General features: G+C 38.8%; 2 protein-coding genes across 5 annotated transcripts in view; both read right to left on the bottom strand.

Moving 5' to 3' along the window:
- Nucleotides 1-196: 196 nt before the first annotated feature.
- tardbpb (TAR DNA binding protein b) lies at nt 197-5,451 on the bottom strand. Of its 4 annotated transcripts, none has more exons than XR_010013139.1 (6): nt 4,769-5,451; nt 3,890-4,065; nt 3,615-3,755; nt 2,639-2,809; nt 1,177-2,244; nt 197-410 (listed from the first exon to the last, which is right to left on the bottom strand). XR_010013139.1 is itself a non-coding variant. In XM_062997442.1 (5 exons), the coding sequence occupies exons 1-5, from the start codon at nt 5,007-5,009 to the stop codon at nt 1,756-1,758; spliced, it is 1,218 nt and encodes a 405-aa protein (XP_062853512.1). In that variant the 5' UTR covers nt 5,010-5,451; the 3' UTR covers nt 491-1,755. The 4 variants fall into 4 exon arrangements, 2 of the variants coding, with proteins under 2 accessions (XP_062853512.1, XP_062853513.1); XR_010013140.1 differs by lacking the exon at nt 197-410 and having other exon boundaries at nt 491-1,294; nt 1,387-2,244; XM_062997442.1 differs by lacking the exon at nt 197-410 and having other exon boundaries at nt 491-2,244.
- A 3,971-nt stretch (nt 5,452-9,422) lies between these two features.
- The window catches only part of ca16b (carbonic anhydrase XVI b), a 200,720-nt gene continuing 194,074 nt past the window's right edge, over nt 9,423-16,068 (bottom strand). Inside the window, 3 exon segments of the mRNA XM_062997440.1 lie at nt 9,423-11,173; nt 12,810-12,945; nt 14,048-14,190. Of these exon segments, the coding sequence (XP_062853510.1) occupies nt 11,027-11,173; nt 12,810-12,945; nt 14,048-14,190 (426 nt within the window). The 3' untranslated portion in view covers nt 9,423-11,026.

Raw genomic sequence — 16,068 nt, 5'->3', positions numbered from 1 at the left:
CACTCACTGCCTGTAAGAAATTAACTTTTAAACATTGTGACTTTGTTGACATACTTGGATAATACAACTGAAATTGTGGTCTGTTATTAACAACTTTCACAGTGTTGACCAATAATTCATCAAAAAAGACTTATTGTAATGTATTGTAATGTATAAAACACTGGTTAAATAAATGTGCACCAGATCACTATTTCTGGAACTTTAACAAGCCGCATTTCATTTATGTGGAACATGAACATAAAGGTGGTGGTTGTTAGCTACATTCTACAATACATTCTACTGTATTTCTGTTACCGGAGACGCTAATGATGAAAAGGGAAACCAGACACTCCTCCATCTTCCTCCATCCCCAAACGGACTTTCCACCTGGGGGTTCAGATGCAACCCGCTGCCAGCCATTTTCCAGGCCCCTAAATGTGTGAAGTCAGTTAGTTTTCTGCTTTCTTTTGCAATTTTAACACGAGGTAAAATCCAGTATAAAAAACACATAGCTATTCAAACTGTTTTATTGGAGCACTCCCTTCTTTTTACAAGCCATATAAAATGTCTGAAAACATTCAATAAACATTATTCAGAAGGATTCATTCCACAAACATTCACAGCACTCAACATACAGGTCACACTTACACATCACTTGTTCTCCCCCCTCAGGGTCCACTGAAGATGTCATCCACATTAAGTTCACACTCACGGGTCAAGTTACAAGGAAAAGCACACACACCATACGGCATTCAGATCAGTTTATAGAAGCAAGACAGGTATTCATCAAAACATTCTAATAGCTACTCAAAACACATCAGTATACTATAAGAGAAAAGCAAAATGGGCAGCCTTAGGGGGAGAAAAAAACCAAACAAACAGATGTTTAGGTACAGGTATGCTAAATGTCCATTTTTCAGCTTGTGTATAGGTGAAGCTGGGAAGTGTCAACAACTTTCATTCGCACACACAAAAGCCATCCACTGCAGTCACATCTGAGCTCTTATCGAACTCGCATCAGTCTTTTTCATGTTTGCTTCCACACCTTTCTTTCTCAGTTCGCTCACTCGCAGCTTTCTCACTCCACCACCACCAATCGCACTCCATTGTTGTTAAAAATGTTCAGTTTTTCTTAGCAGTTCTTGTCAATCAGAAAAAAGTTGTTTTCTTTCTTTTTTAAAAAAAAGAGACACCCACCATGTCAATGAGCTGAGCGATGAGAGCTTTTAGACATGAGGAACAAGGTGAATATGATCTCAGCCACACAGTGCTGCCACAGAGGGCCTTCTTTCCAGGCAAAACCTACAGATGGCAACTGCAGAAGAGATGTCAATGCAGGTTTTTAAATGCATCTCACAGCAAATAAAATATGTACTCAAAAAGTTGTAGTTTCAACAAGATTCTTACCAATGCAAGATTGTAAAAGTGTGCTTTGTAGAAGTACAAATTTGATGGTCTGTAAAACATGCTTTTTAGTGACCACAAATTATAATGCATGCATTTTCAAGAATCCAGTTAAAATAGCTTTTCTCCCCACTCCCAATCAACCAATACAATGAGTAAAAAAAAAACAAAAGCTGATGTTTGTGTAATAATCCACCCTGTTCAAACACTACAGTCAATCTCTTGCTCAAAGATAGAAAAAATTAGCTTTTCCCCACACTTCTTATTTTCTCCTACTCCCAATTCCAAAATGCACAAAAGCTAAAGTCCTTCAGAAAATACTTACCAAACACACACAGAACACCAACAGTTCAAACACAACAACCCCACAACTTACATACCCCACCCTGAAGACTTGGACTCCATACCAGAGCCAAAGCCTGAGTTAAAGCCACTCCCACCACTAGCCGAGTTAGCACCCCAACCCAGTGCGGCTGAGTTGGCACTGTAATTGCTGTTTGCAGAGCTGTACTGTGCCTGGTCGCGACCCGGGGTTGTTGCGCTCGTGCTCGATCCAGACGAAGCTGACTGACCCTGCTGCGCCAACATTCCCATCATGCCCCAGCTGCTCTGCAGGGCAGCCTGTGCAGCAGCCATCATGGCCGGGTTCAGGTTGAAGTTGCCGAAGTTGCCCAGGCTGCTGGAGGTGCTGCGAGTGGTGGTGCTGCTGCTGCTGCTTCCGAATGCCTGAGCACCGAAACCATTCCCGAAGCGGGCCCGGTCCATCATCTGGCTTCTGGCACTGTGCTTAGGCTCAGCATTGGAGATGTGCACACTCACTCCCTTAATGATTAGGTCCTCCCCACAAAGAGAACTGGCAATCTGCACAAGAAGGGAGATGGAACACAGAACCATAAGGTTTAGTTGACAAAGACTAAGCATGACTTTTTAAAGGTAGACTGAAGGGGACAATAGCTGCTTGAAATTCTAAATCTAAATTCTGGGAAAGAAAGTGACGTGTGTGTGTGTGTTATGGTCGATTTCTTTTTAGACAAGACTGATTATGTACATGAACACTGAGACCAAACTGTGCTTAAGCCAGTCATAAAGACTGACAATATGCATGACTTGTCAACATAGTCAACCAGATCTCTGTAATTGTCTGACATTAGCTTGTGAGATACTGATCCAAGAGTCACTATAAATTAGATTGAGAACAGTTCAACCTCACATGTGCCATTAGACTGACCTGTTCTTTTATTGAACCATCACCTACCTGGTCATCAGCAAAGGTAACAAAAGCAAAAGCACGGAAAGGCTTGGGGATGAAGACGTCTGTGACCTCTCCGTACTGCATGAAGAACTGGCGCAGGTCATCGGCAGTAATGTCCTCAGTGCAGCGACCAACAAACACCTTTCTGCTTCTCATGGGCTCATCAGGACCCTGCTGTCAGACATGTGGAATAATGTGCTCACATTTCCTTATGTATTAAATTTCTATGCATTTCTATGTAAATAATATAAAGCAGTTCTGCTTAGTAAGTGTACTCTATTAAGCTAGCCCACCACTGCTGAAAACAGGGTTCAAATTTCAGTGGTGTTATCAGCTGTCCAGGAGTCTACACACATGATTGGCTATGTCTAAACTAGGGAGAGTGGTGTCTATTGGCTACACCCTGTCCAGGGTATTCCTTGTGCTAAACTGCCACAACGGTAACCAGGATAAAGTGTTTAACAAAAATAAAATGGGAAAAAAGTTCTGTCCAGTTGATTTAACATAAGCAGCACCAAATGTTAGCAGAAATTTCAAAATTTCATTATCTGTGTTTTCTCTGTTAAAACTCTAAACAACTGCAAACTTGGGCTCAAAAATATAATCCTAGACAACATAAACAGGTTAATTATATGAATATCATAACCTTATCATATGAAAAAATAAAGTTATCTCCAAGCTGACCCTGGTGCACTGGTTAATATAAAAGTTTTTACTATAGCGACTGGGGTGGAAATATCTGGAGAAGTGCATCCTTAAATTTTAAAATGTGCAACTGTCAAGCTGGGCTGAATTGTTTACATTCCTCAAGCCACATTCCAGACATGCACCCACTAACCCTTTGCTCAGCTACAATCGCTGCAACTCAGAAATACAAATGAAATACAAATCCACTCATCTGCCAAATGGCTAGTTTTGTACTACTGTTATCGGGGAAACATTAACTATTTAATAAAGCAACCTCCAAAAAGTTACTGACCTTTGAGTTGGGTAGTTTGCAGTCACACCACCTCCCATCAATCATGTGACGTTGGGATATCACTTTAGTCTGCGTTTCCCAATCAGCAAATCTGACGAAGCCAAAGCCCTTTGAGTTTCCGGTCTTTGCATCACGCTTCACCTGTGAGGGAAGGAAAGCAAATAATATATATATTTATATATATGAACCTTTATGAATGCAAGTTCACTGTTCACATAACACTTGACTAGCAGACAGGCAGTGCATAATTTAAAGAGTTAACATAAAATATTTACCTGAACCATGATGACTTCTCCAAAGGTTGCAAAGTACTCTTTAAGATCCTGTTCTGTAGTTTTCCATGGCAGGCCCAACACAATCAGATCAGATGTCTTCTGATCCCCTCTCTTCATCTTTGCTGATGAGGCATCTATCTCATCCATCTTACGTTTATTGTCCGGAAGGACAGATTCTATAAAATGAGAACACAGGAAAATAAGGTTTAAATGTGTGACAGTCTAGCCATTGGGAAGTGCAATTGTCAGTGCGCTCACAGTGCTGGTCCCAAGCCTGGATAAAAGCAGGAGGGTTGCACCAAAAGGGAATCCAGTGTAAAAACGTGCCAGTTCTACATTAACGCTATACCGATTTCTATTAATAAAGCATAAAGAATGGTTGATATGAAACTCAGTGAATTTTTTTTTTTATATTTTAATGTCAAGTATTGGTTAACTGCCGACTAATGACATGATGTTAATGGTTTTAAAAAACTGCTTCCCTAAAATATTTAACAGTTATAAAAAATTTAAAGCTATAATATTTAGTGTTTTAATGAATTTACAGTATGGCGCTACCAGCAAAATGTCACTAAATACTACAGGACACCTACAAGCTCGCATTGTATTTGGAAACAATTGTTTGAATAAAGGCAGCTTCTAAATGTATTAAATATAAATGTAAAACAGGTTTGCTGCATGGTTTAAAAAGTCACAGATATATTTAGCTACAAGGTGGATGATCTTAAGTGGTGAACTGCAACTGATTTGTGCTACACTTTGGGTAAACGTTCCTAAAAACAAAGGTAGGTGTACTAGTGCACTTACACTACAGAAAAAGAGAACCTGACAATAAAAATGACTAGTATACTGATTATTTAAGGTGATGTGGGTACAAACCTTTGGGGTAATTGACCACAAAGACCAGGTTGCCCCAGCCATTCTCAGGCGCGTGCAACACACCGTCCACCAGGCGCACACCGCGCATGCACTGAGAGATCGGGCTCCGGTAGCGTAGGCCGCAAGCGCCCGGGAACTGAGCGGCTACTGTAGAAAGCAACACGGTACCATCATCCTCGGAGGGAATCTCCATCGGCTCTTCGTTCTCCTCCTCAGCCACCCGAATGTACATGTCCGCCATGTCTGCTCCTTTACTCTATATCAACAGCTAGTCGCGAGTTTCCAAACCTTAGCTAGTTAGCAACCTTAGCTTAACTAGCAACCTTGCTAATAACGCAATCCTTAAAAAAAAAAAAACTTAAGAGTACTCTTTCCAAAATATATACAGTATAAACCGTTGTAGTAAAAACACGCTGGTTTTGTACTCTGGGTGTTAAAAACGCCTGCAATACTGAATAAAGGAGTTCAGCTTCTTGCTATTCCTTTGTTAGCTTCGTGTCCAAACGTGCCGCTCAAAAATGAATGAAACAAACCTAGCAGCTGTTTCAAACTAACGGCTCAAATAACGTCCAACTAACACCACCAACTATATGTAGTAACGGTAAATACACAAACTTAATATTATCTTAATACTTATCCATTTTATATCATTCACAAGGTTTACTTTATATTTCCATCCACCTCGCGCTTGTTGTTGAGAATGGCATTACCGAAGTCATACGGGAAATACGTCATCAGAGGACCAGCTCATTACAGAAACGGGGTGGGGGGGGCGGGGGGTTAAACCAAAATCGTCTACGCCTACTGCATACTGCACTCAGTATATACTGCATACTGCACTCAGTATACACTGCATACTACAATTAGTATAAACTGTATAATACAATTAGTATATACTGCATACTGCACTCAGTATATACTGCATACTACAATTAGTATAAACTGTATAATACAATTAGTATATACTGCATACTGCACTCAGTATATACTGCATACTGCACTCAGTATACACTGCATACTACAATTAGTATAAACTGTATAATACAATTAGTATATACTGCATACTGCACTCAGTATATACTGCATACTGCACTCAGTATACACTGCATACTACAATTAGTATAAACTGTATAATACAATTAGTATATACTGCATACTGCACTCAGTATATACTGCATACTGCACTCAGTATACACTGCATACTACAATTAGTATAAACTGTATAATACAATTAGTATATACTGCATACTGCACTCAGTATATACTGCATACTGCACTCAGTATATACTGCATACTACAATTAGTATATACTGTATACTGCTCTCAGTATATACTGTAAGTAAGTAAAGTAAGTAAAATTTATTTATATAGCACTTTTCACAGATAAGAATCACAAAGTGCTTTACAAAAACATTGCATGACAAAATATACACACACATCTACATAATAAAACACAAGATAAAATAAATTTAACAATAATAATAATAAATAAATAAAATAAAATAGATAAATGAATAAATAAAAAAATAATTCATTCAACATTATACAAATGCCTGCTTGAAAAGATAAGTCTTTAGTTTTTTTTTTTTTTTTTTTTTTTTTTTTTTAAGAATCTACAGAATCTGCAGATCTTAAAAAGTTAATAATAATAATAATTATTATAATGCATTTTATTTATAGGATATTGAACAATCAAGTAAATTACTTGTAGGATAGTTTGAATAAGTGAGTCTTTAGGTGTGATTTAAAGGTGGAGAGGAAATCAATAGTTGATTTAAACGAAGAGTAAGCAGGAACAGATGCTGTGGAATCCTACATTTCTCTCTAAAGAGAATCGCGGTACCCCCTCCTCATCCTGTGACACGAGCTTCTTAGATGTAAACAATCTCAGGTGAAGTGCACTGATTCAGCTGGGAGAAATCAGCAGGTTGTTGCGATGTCTCCGTCAGGCAAAGGAAGTCCATGATCTTTCAGGATATCATAAACCAGAGGACCCTTGCCGAATAGCGAACGGATGTTAAGTAATCCAAAGCGGAGTTTCATGATAGTCAACCCAGCCAGCACATCACCAGTGCCATCAAACCCGAAACTCCCACGAGATCCCACGAGGGAGGAACGCGATATCCCGATGCAAGCACAAAGCCGAAGGTGGCCCGCGGGAGGGAAGCCGGAATCGGAGTCCAAGCAATTCCATTGCTGCACACAGCAATCGGCGTCCGCATCTTTCAAAATTATCCAGCACACGCCAGCCATCCAGTACCCAACAGACGCTGAGACCATCCGACAAAAAAGAAACAGAGCAACAGGAGCGGCGACAAACACAAAAAGACGAAAGCAAAAGAAAATGACAAAAATACAACAAAACACAGCAAAACATGACAAAAATACAACAAAACACAGCAAAACATGACAAAATACAGCAACGGCAGCGGCAGCCAAATGCGCCAGCGTTCACCATCACCCAACTACTGTGATCATATGTATACTACAATTAGTATATACTGCATACTACAATTAGTATATACTGCATACTACAATTAGTATACACTGCATACTACAATTAGTATATACTGTATACTGCACTCAGTATATACTGTATACTACAATTAGTATATACTGTATACTACAATTAGTATATACTGCATACTACAATTAGTATATACTGCATACTGCACTCAGTATACACTGCATACTACAATTAGTATATACTGTATACTGCACTCAGTATATACTGTATACTACAATTAGTATATACTGTATACTACAATTAGTATATACTGCATACTACAATTAGTATATACTGCATACTGCACTCAGTATACACTGCATACTACAATTAGTATATACTGTATACTACAATTAGTATATACTGCATACTACAATTAGTATATACTGCATACTGCACTCAGTATACACTGCATACTACAATTAGTATATACTGTATACTGCACTCAGTATATACTGTATACTACAATTAGTATATACTGTATACTACAATTAGTATATACTGCATACTACAATTAGTATATACTGCATACTGCACTCAGTATATACTGTATACTGCACTAAGTATATACTGTATACTGCACTCAGTAGACATTGTATACTGCACTCAGTATATACTGTACTCTGCACTCAATATATACTGTATACCGCTCTCAGTATATACTGTTCTCATTATATACTAGGGTAACCATACGTCCCCTTTTTCCCGAACATGTCCTCTTTTTTGGACCTAAAAAATGCGTCCAACCAAGATTCCTAAATCACCAAAAATGTTCAGGATTCGACACCTTCTGTCGAAAAAAAAAGTTACTGATAGACTATTTTATTAGTTATTATTATTGTTTAGGGCTTAACACTGAATTGAAAGACTGTCTAACCATAAATACATTTGTTAGTTGTATTGTTAAAAAGCAGCTGTTTGTTTATTTAAGTTCAATAACATAGTTGCATGGTTATTGATGCATTTGTTAAATACTTAAACCTCTACTTTATACACATTGCCATGGTGGCACCAATTACATGAAATTACCAATCCAACGAGGCCACATAACACCCCGAACCCCACCTGGACTAAACCTTCCACCCTTTGCAGGTGTCCGTCTGACCCATGCTGCCATCCTGCCAAGTGTCCTCTTTTTTGAAAACCAAAATATGGTCACCCTAGATACTGCATACTGGTTCCGTAGTAGTATGTCGTGTAGTTTCAAGTACAAATTCGAACCTTACGAGTGGCTTATCGAAGCTGGCCCCGTTGCATGACGGGATGCTGCACCCCAATAATAGAGCTCTGGCCGTGTACTAGAAGTTTTGGCCGGAGTAGCACGTCACATCCTGTATACTGCATACTGGTTTGGGGCCCTACAGTACGCGAGTAGTATGTAGTAGGCTATTTCGATCACAGCGTGTATCTTTAATGTAATGCTGTCTGACTAAACTAACACATTAAAACATCATTTTATTTAATAAACAGAACATACAATAAAAAATATTCACAACATAAATCGCATAAATAAGTGTTTATAACAATTGCTGCATTATTCTTTAGCTCTTTGTTGCCATCTAGTGATAACAATGCCACATAGAAAAGGAAACGGCTTTATGTTCTGTATCAATCAATATTGGGGTGGGGACTTAGGGTTGCCTAATAATACAATTTTATGCATTGCAAGTTTATTATATAATTACAATAGTGTGGCAAATTTGAGTATGAATCGATCAAAAACCTAATTAATAATCACAGTCAGACCCTTGCTTGTGAGATGTATTCAAAGCATCTAACACTTTTTTTTTTTTAATTTGTGGATATGTCTGTTATGTTGAGTTGTAAAATATCTGAACATCTGTGCATACTGATTGAGTCAGCTTTAGATACTGTATTTGATTTATATGTGTACTTGTGATAGTTGCAAAGTAGCTTACTATGAAATAATGACATTTTAATAGTAAAAAAAACAGTAAAATTAATAGTTTTAGGCACCTTTCCAATTGGTCAAAATATACTGTAAATTATTTACAATGTATGCACACAATAGGTAAAAAAGACCAAAATAACAGACCAAAAATAGTAGCCAGCTTTGTGTTGTTTGGTCAGTTAATATGACTCTGCTTAGGTTTCTAATATCCCTGCTTTGAGACAAAAAACAGACACTTTTATGATCAATATATTTATATATTTTACAAAACAATAAAAATTCTACTAATAACATATATTCACAGTCGCTGTTATGATACCACATTAAAATTTATATAAGTTACACCCGGTGTACAAAATGATGAGTCCTGGAGAACTAGCACAGTCTGTCCATTTCCTATTCAACCACACCTATTAGCTGTGACTAATCTGTAAAGCGCTATTTATATTGTTTAATCAGAAAAATTAACAAATTTAGCCAACCAGACATAACTCGGTGCATGCCCCTGGTGTGTTTCTTCCTTACTCATACTAGTCTGGTTTGACTTCTATCATAGGTGGAATCCCAAATGGTTTCCTACATTCTGCTCTGTGCACTACATAGGTTACAACATGATGACTTTCACACCTTAACTGGTGCACTTTGTAGCTATACAAGAAGTCATTTAGAATTCTGCTGGCCAGATTTTAACTATATTTATTTAATATAACTATTTATTAATATTCCATTTATTCACTCACTAATCCATTCATATCTGGTCACTGGTCAGGGTCACAGTAAGCCTTTTACCATACAAAAACACTGGGTGCTAGGCAGAAAAGCACCATGTACGTACATGGCTTTCAATCTACTGCAGGGAAACACGCCCCTCACTCACATTCACTCACTCACTCACATCTATTTACTCACACTCTCACATTTATCCTCTCATTCACTCACTCACACTTACCCTCTCACTCACATTCACTCACTCACATTCACTTACCCTCTCACTCACTCATACTCACCCTCTCACTCACTCTCACTCACTCACTCACACTCACCCTCTCACTTACTCACTCACTCTCATTCACTCACTCACTCACCAACTTAAGGGCAGCTTAGAGCAGCCAATGTACCTTCTGTGTGTTTGTAAAGAAGGTGGGAGGTACAGAAGCCAGATATATTTTTTTAGACAGTGACCCAGACTAGGGTTAAACCCAGGTCTCCAGGACCCATTTTGCTATAATGCAGTATATCATCTGTGCCACCATGACCCCACTACATTAGCATCTGCTCCGGCTCTCCAGGACTGTTGCTGTGCACCCCTAAATAAGACTGAAAATGGCATTTCTATAACATATAAATAAAACCAACGTTAATACAGTAATTTCTAGCATGAAAGGTTCATCATGGCAGGTAATAAGTTGAACATAAGAAGCTTTATTGAAAACATCTTGCATGTGTGATGCAGCTATCTATGTGCTAATGTGTTATCTCGATGTTGACCTGTAGTTGACTTCAGTCGAGAAGCAGTGTTGATCACCCTCCTAGTAGAACTAAAGAGCTAGTGAGCAAAGCTCAACAGTCAGAACAGGTAGAAATCAACGTGCATCAGGCAGTAACACTGACAGTTTAGTGCAAGGTAGACAGCTGCAGTTTGTTCTGTGTTTGTGTCTGTTGAAATAGAGGTGACACCCAGCAGGATAACAAAAAGCAGCAAAAATAAATATCAAAAGAATTTTTATCAGTATACAAAATGTCTCGATTTTATTTTTCATTTCACCATTGAGTGTGGCAAAAATAAAGGCCTCAAGGAAAGTCTGCCAATGAGCTTGTCTGTTCTTGGTTTGCAAAGTCCTTAAACCAGGGACTCCATGCTTTCAGCTGCATTGGCTTTGTCTGTTTTTGAAATCTTCCCATTTTTGTCCATATAGCGATACTGAAGTCCAGTGTCTTTACTTCTGACCAAGCTGAGCATTGCTTTGTAAAGATACTGATAATGCTCCTGAAAAAGAGGCAGAGAAACAAAGATTATTCATCAATTTATTTTTAATAACGTCTTTATATTGAAAACAATTGTGGTGGGTCTGGTGTCACCCTAATGTAATAGTGGGAAATTACTCACAGGGGCATATAGCAGCCAATTCACTGTTTGTATGTTTCTATAAGATGAGAGGAAACCAAAGAACCCCCAAAAACATCTGGACATAAGAAGATCACGTCGAACTCCTTTCAGAAGGGCATGCTTTTAGATTTCTTCCTTTGGGTTCTTCAGTCTTATCAACCATTAACGGTTATTTATTTATTTATTAGGATTTTAACTAGGGCTGTTGTTAACATGATTAATGCGTTAAATTAATCGAGATTAAAATGTTTAATCAAACGATTTTTTTGGGCTATGATGTACTACTTTAAACATGCATCACTGTAGTAATTTGTGCTGCTTTAACACAGCAACATTGTGTTTATACTGTATAATGATAACACGGGTCTTTTTCCAGTTTGCCTTCGTGAGTTACAAATTAAAAATGTGCATAACTTCAAATTTTGCTTAGTTATTTTTGCAGTTGATTAATTGCGATTAATTTGGTTCTTTAATCGTGATTAATCTCGATTAAAAATTTTAATCGTGTGACAGCCCTAATTTATTTATTAGGATTTTTCAACGACGAATCTTTGGTTTGATTGATCACACAACACAAAAGTTTAGTTTAGTCATTTACTGAATTTTTAAAAACAGAAAAGGCAATCCCAGTCTCTACGTGGCCACGGGTAGTTTTCCCTGTCTCAGCGAGTGAAAAAGGAGAACTGACCCCGAGCAGAATGCATGATCTTTTATCAGTTAGCCCTTTCTTGGTTCAGGGGAGAGCGGAATTTATTATGATATACGGAGATGTTTTTCACAATCTGCAATTGCCTCTAGTGGCCTTGATAGTTAAGCAATCACCACGTACCAAAAACTATGGTTGTGGAACATTGTGTGCATTCAGCACGTACAGCTACTATCTTTTGTCACTCTCTGTCACGGTCAATCAGAGCCTAAAAGTAGAGGGTATTATTTTAATTTCCCAACAACTATAATTTTAATTTCTTAACAATTCACTATTATTTTAATTTCCTAACAGATTTTAACGTCATGTTTTACACTTTGGTTACATTCATGACAGAAACGGTAGTTACCCGTTACACATGATTCATCAGTTCACAAGTTTAATGTCAAACACAGTCATGGACAATTTTGTATCTTCAATTCACCTCACTTGCATGTCTTTGGACTGTGGGAGGAAACCCACACAGACACGGGGAGAACATGCAAACTCCACACGGAAAGGACCTGGACCGCCCCACCTGGGGATCCACCCTTTTTGCTGTGAGGTGACAGTGCTATCCACTGAGCCACTGTGCCGCTCCAACCATTAAAGGAGAAGACCCAGTGTTGTTATTTGGCAAAGGAGGGTGGCACATTAAGATTAGATAAAAGGTAAGATTAAACTTATTGTAAGATTTAAGAAATTAATATTTATATAAGCTTTAAAAATTACTTTTATCTAAGAGACCATAATTATGGAGCGGCCTGTAAATATCTGTCTGGCATGCAAATGTCAAATCAATGTAAATGCACAACATTAAATAATTCTTACAATGTCCGTGAAAACCCCAGGTCGCATGAGGTTGATCATCTTGGCCACCTGGTAGACGTCCAAAGCATTTTCATTCTCCAGCTGATGACACAGGGTGATGAGAGCACACAGCATTCCTGAAGAAACTGCACCGAACCTGGAGAACAAAAGCAAGGGAGTCAAGAACTGAACATGTTTAGAAGCAATAATCACTTTAAATATTAAAATATTACTTAAAGTTACTTCTAGAAACTTCTAGTGTGGTCACTATGGTGATGCAAATGGTAGCTGTCAACTATTCTCAAATGCCAATTTTTCAAATGTCAATGATTCTCAGCTGTCAACCTCTCTCAGTTGACAATCACCTGTGCATTCTATCCCTCTGCGCTGCCTAGTTTGGCTGGTAGATGGGGCACAGAGGCACAGTTGCATGTGATCTGTCAATCTCTCCTTATTGACAGTCACCTGCCCTCATAGGCGATAAGTTGCTTCAGGTGGAAGGTTTCCTATATCATGGCTCTCTGTCTTCTTCTTTTCTCTGCACACTTGCATTTCTCGGAGGCTGTGGAGTCAAACAGCTTCGTCACTGATGAGTGTTGTCGGCATTTTGTTGATTGTTAGAGGTAGGTGGTTTGTGTTTTGTCTTTGTCCAGCTTGACGTTTAGAGAAGCAGGGTTGTTGAAATCTTGAAGAAACGTTTTTACCCATGGTGATTTTATTTTCAGTCTTCCTCGTTTATTATGTGAGTAGCAAAACTCCCAGTGTCCTGGATATGAAGTATCACTACAAACTTGATTAAAGTCAGCCTGATGCATTGCAAAATGTTAAGTGGTAATTCCAACTGAACACAAGTCAAAGAACTGTTTTTAAATTAAACGGGGCTTCACGGTGGCTTGGTGGGTAGAACTGTCGCCTCACAGCAAGAAGGTCCTTGGTTTGATTCCCAGGTGGCGCGATCCGGGTCCTTTCTGTGTGGAGTCTGCATGTTCTCCCCGTGTCTGTGTGGGTTTCCTCTGGGTGCTCCGGTTTCCTCTCACAGTCCAAAGACATGCAAGTGAGATGAAATGGAGATACAAAATTGTCCATGACTGTGTTTGACATTAAACTTGTAAACTGATGAATCTTGTGTAATGAGTAACTACCGTTTCTGTCATTAATGTAACCAAAGTGTAAAACATAACGTTAAAATCCTAATCATCCATTTTAATTGAACACCCCATTTTCTGACACTTCTCTCTAGAGAACATGCAGACACGTACTCGTCATGTACAACAGTGGGACCGTCTCTGCTTATGGCCTCCTCTTTAATGATATTGATGAGCTCCAGTGTGTGGCTCACAGGAGCACTGAGGTCAGGCCAGTTTGGACACTGGAAATGCCGAACCTCAAGCACATAGTCATCCTAAAAATACAGAAAAAACACAGCCCATAAACCACTGTCAGGAAGATGTTTTCCATTTAAATTTTAGCTTTATTAAACAACCGTTCTCTTTAAAGTCCATAATAAATATTTGAGCGATAAATTAACAATTGTTAACCAGATACAGTATATACCAATACAATGAAGTTTTTTTTTATTTAAACATGCTCATAGCAGGGTTTGAATTTGCACAGGTTGACAGTTCTAGTAGCATTTCACTATTTTTAGAAAAAACAGACTGGTATTGGAATAATGCAGAGGTAGAGTAAGTAACAGAAAGTTTGACAGCACACACATCTAAAACATCTGTAACCGTGTGTCACTTTCGAAACTAAATTTACACTTACATTAACATTTTCAGTATTTAGCAGACGTATCAGACATGCTTCCTTATGCCAAGTTCACACTACACGACTTTCCAAGTCGTCAGATTGCTGTACAGTTCACACTTCACAACTGGATCTATTGTAATCGGGAGTCTTTCAAGTCGGTGTGTATTTTACACTACACGACAGATCGGCAATAGGGGGTTTGACAATACACGATCTATCACCAATTGGAATCGCAGGCGAGCTTCTCTGGTCTCCCAAACTACGTTTTGTCATGAAAACAAATGCAAGAAGTGACGAGAGGTTTAATGATACCACGTCCAAAAATGCACGTCAACAAGTAGTGAGCATTCAAAGTTTGTGCGCTGATGTGCAGCGTAAAATCAAGGAGAATTAATAAATGAATCTGAGTGGATTTGGCTACGCGAGCAGCATGGATTGTTCTATAGTGAGGTGGAGGTTAATAAATATTTTTTGCAGTGCAACATTGGTGTTATGTTTTGTCAAAAACGATAAGGTCAGAAATATTGTAAAACTTGTGTGTGTGCCTGCCGATGTATTCTGATATAAACTATATTATGCCCCTGTCCCACCATTTTACAACTCCTCCCCTGTGTTTCCCACTCACACCGTATCTTGCGTTCTCACTGGCTGTTCGACATAGCACTCATTGCCAGTTGGGCGACTCAGATCCAGATATTTGACATGCTAGATATCTCTCTTCAATCGCCATGCACTCGGCGAGCTGCTCGGATGGAGTTGTTGAGTAGTTCACACATAGCGATTGAGAGCCGACTTTCGATCACCAAGCAAACACCGAGTTGCTCCCGAGCCAGCAAATCTAGCGCAGACCAGTCGGCGAGCGAAAATCAAGGCAAAAATTGTGTAGTGTGAACTAGGCATTAGTAAACATTTACTTACTCTAGCTAAATTAGACAACACCCATGCTTTCTGCACAGGCGCCTCTATCTGCTAACCAGGGTCCTTACACAGCGTTTAAAGACCCCACCAGTGTTAATTTCGTTGACGAATGATTTTCGTCATAGTTTTCGTCAACGAACCTTTTTTTCATGACGAAGACGAGACGATGACTAAATAAAAACTACAAAAAAAGATAAAAACTATGACGAAATAACGACACTTTCGTCAACGAATAAAAACGAGACGAAAATGTTTGGCAGGGACGACATCCAATCAGAACTGATTTAGTTTTGTGGAAGGTAGGGACAAGTTAGGAAGAGATCCAATCAGAACTACTTTAGCGTATGTGGAGGGGCGGGACAAGCCGGGTAGCCATCCAATCAGTACTAATCTTTTGCAGTACCGCGTTAAGTGCACACTCGCACAAGTTTGATCTAAACCCGTGAAGACCAGACTAGCCTGTGAACTTTCTTTACGCATGGAACTAGGTTAACTCCACGATGTCAACAGGGAGAAAGAGGAGAGTCGATATCTGGACACATTTCTCATTTCACGTCGTAAAAAAACAAGACGATGTGTAAACCATGTGGGGCGATCTAGGGTAAAAACA

This window comes from Trichomycterus rosablanca, chromosome 6, assembly GCF_030014385.1.
Source record: "Trichomycterus rosablanca isolate fTriRos1 chromosome 6, fTriRos1.hap1, whole genome shotgun sequence".
Taxonomy (NCBI): Eukaryota; Metazoa; Chordata; class Actinopteri; order Siluriformes; family Trichomycteridae; genus Trichomycterus; species Trichomycterus rosablanca.
This window is presented reverse-complemented; position numbering and strand designations above follow the sequence as displayed.

Coding starts and splice junctions, on each gene's coding strand:
- tardbpb (XM_062997442.1), bottom strand. CDS start 5,009: ATGGCGGACATGTACATTCGGGTGGCTGAGGAGGAGAACGAAGAGCCG. Junction 4,066..4,768: donor TGTGGTCAATTACCCCAAAG/GTTTGTACCCAC, acceptor CTCATTTTATAG/AATCTGTCCTTCCGGACAAT. Junction 3,756..3,889: donor GAGAAGTCATCATGGTTCAG/GTAAATATTTTA, acceptor CTTCCCTCACAG/GTGAAGCGTGATGCAAAGAC.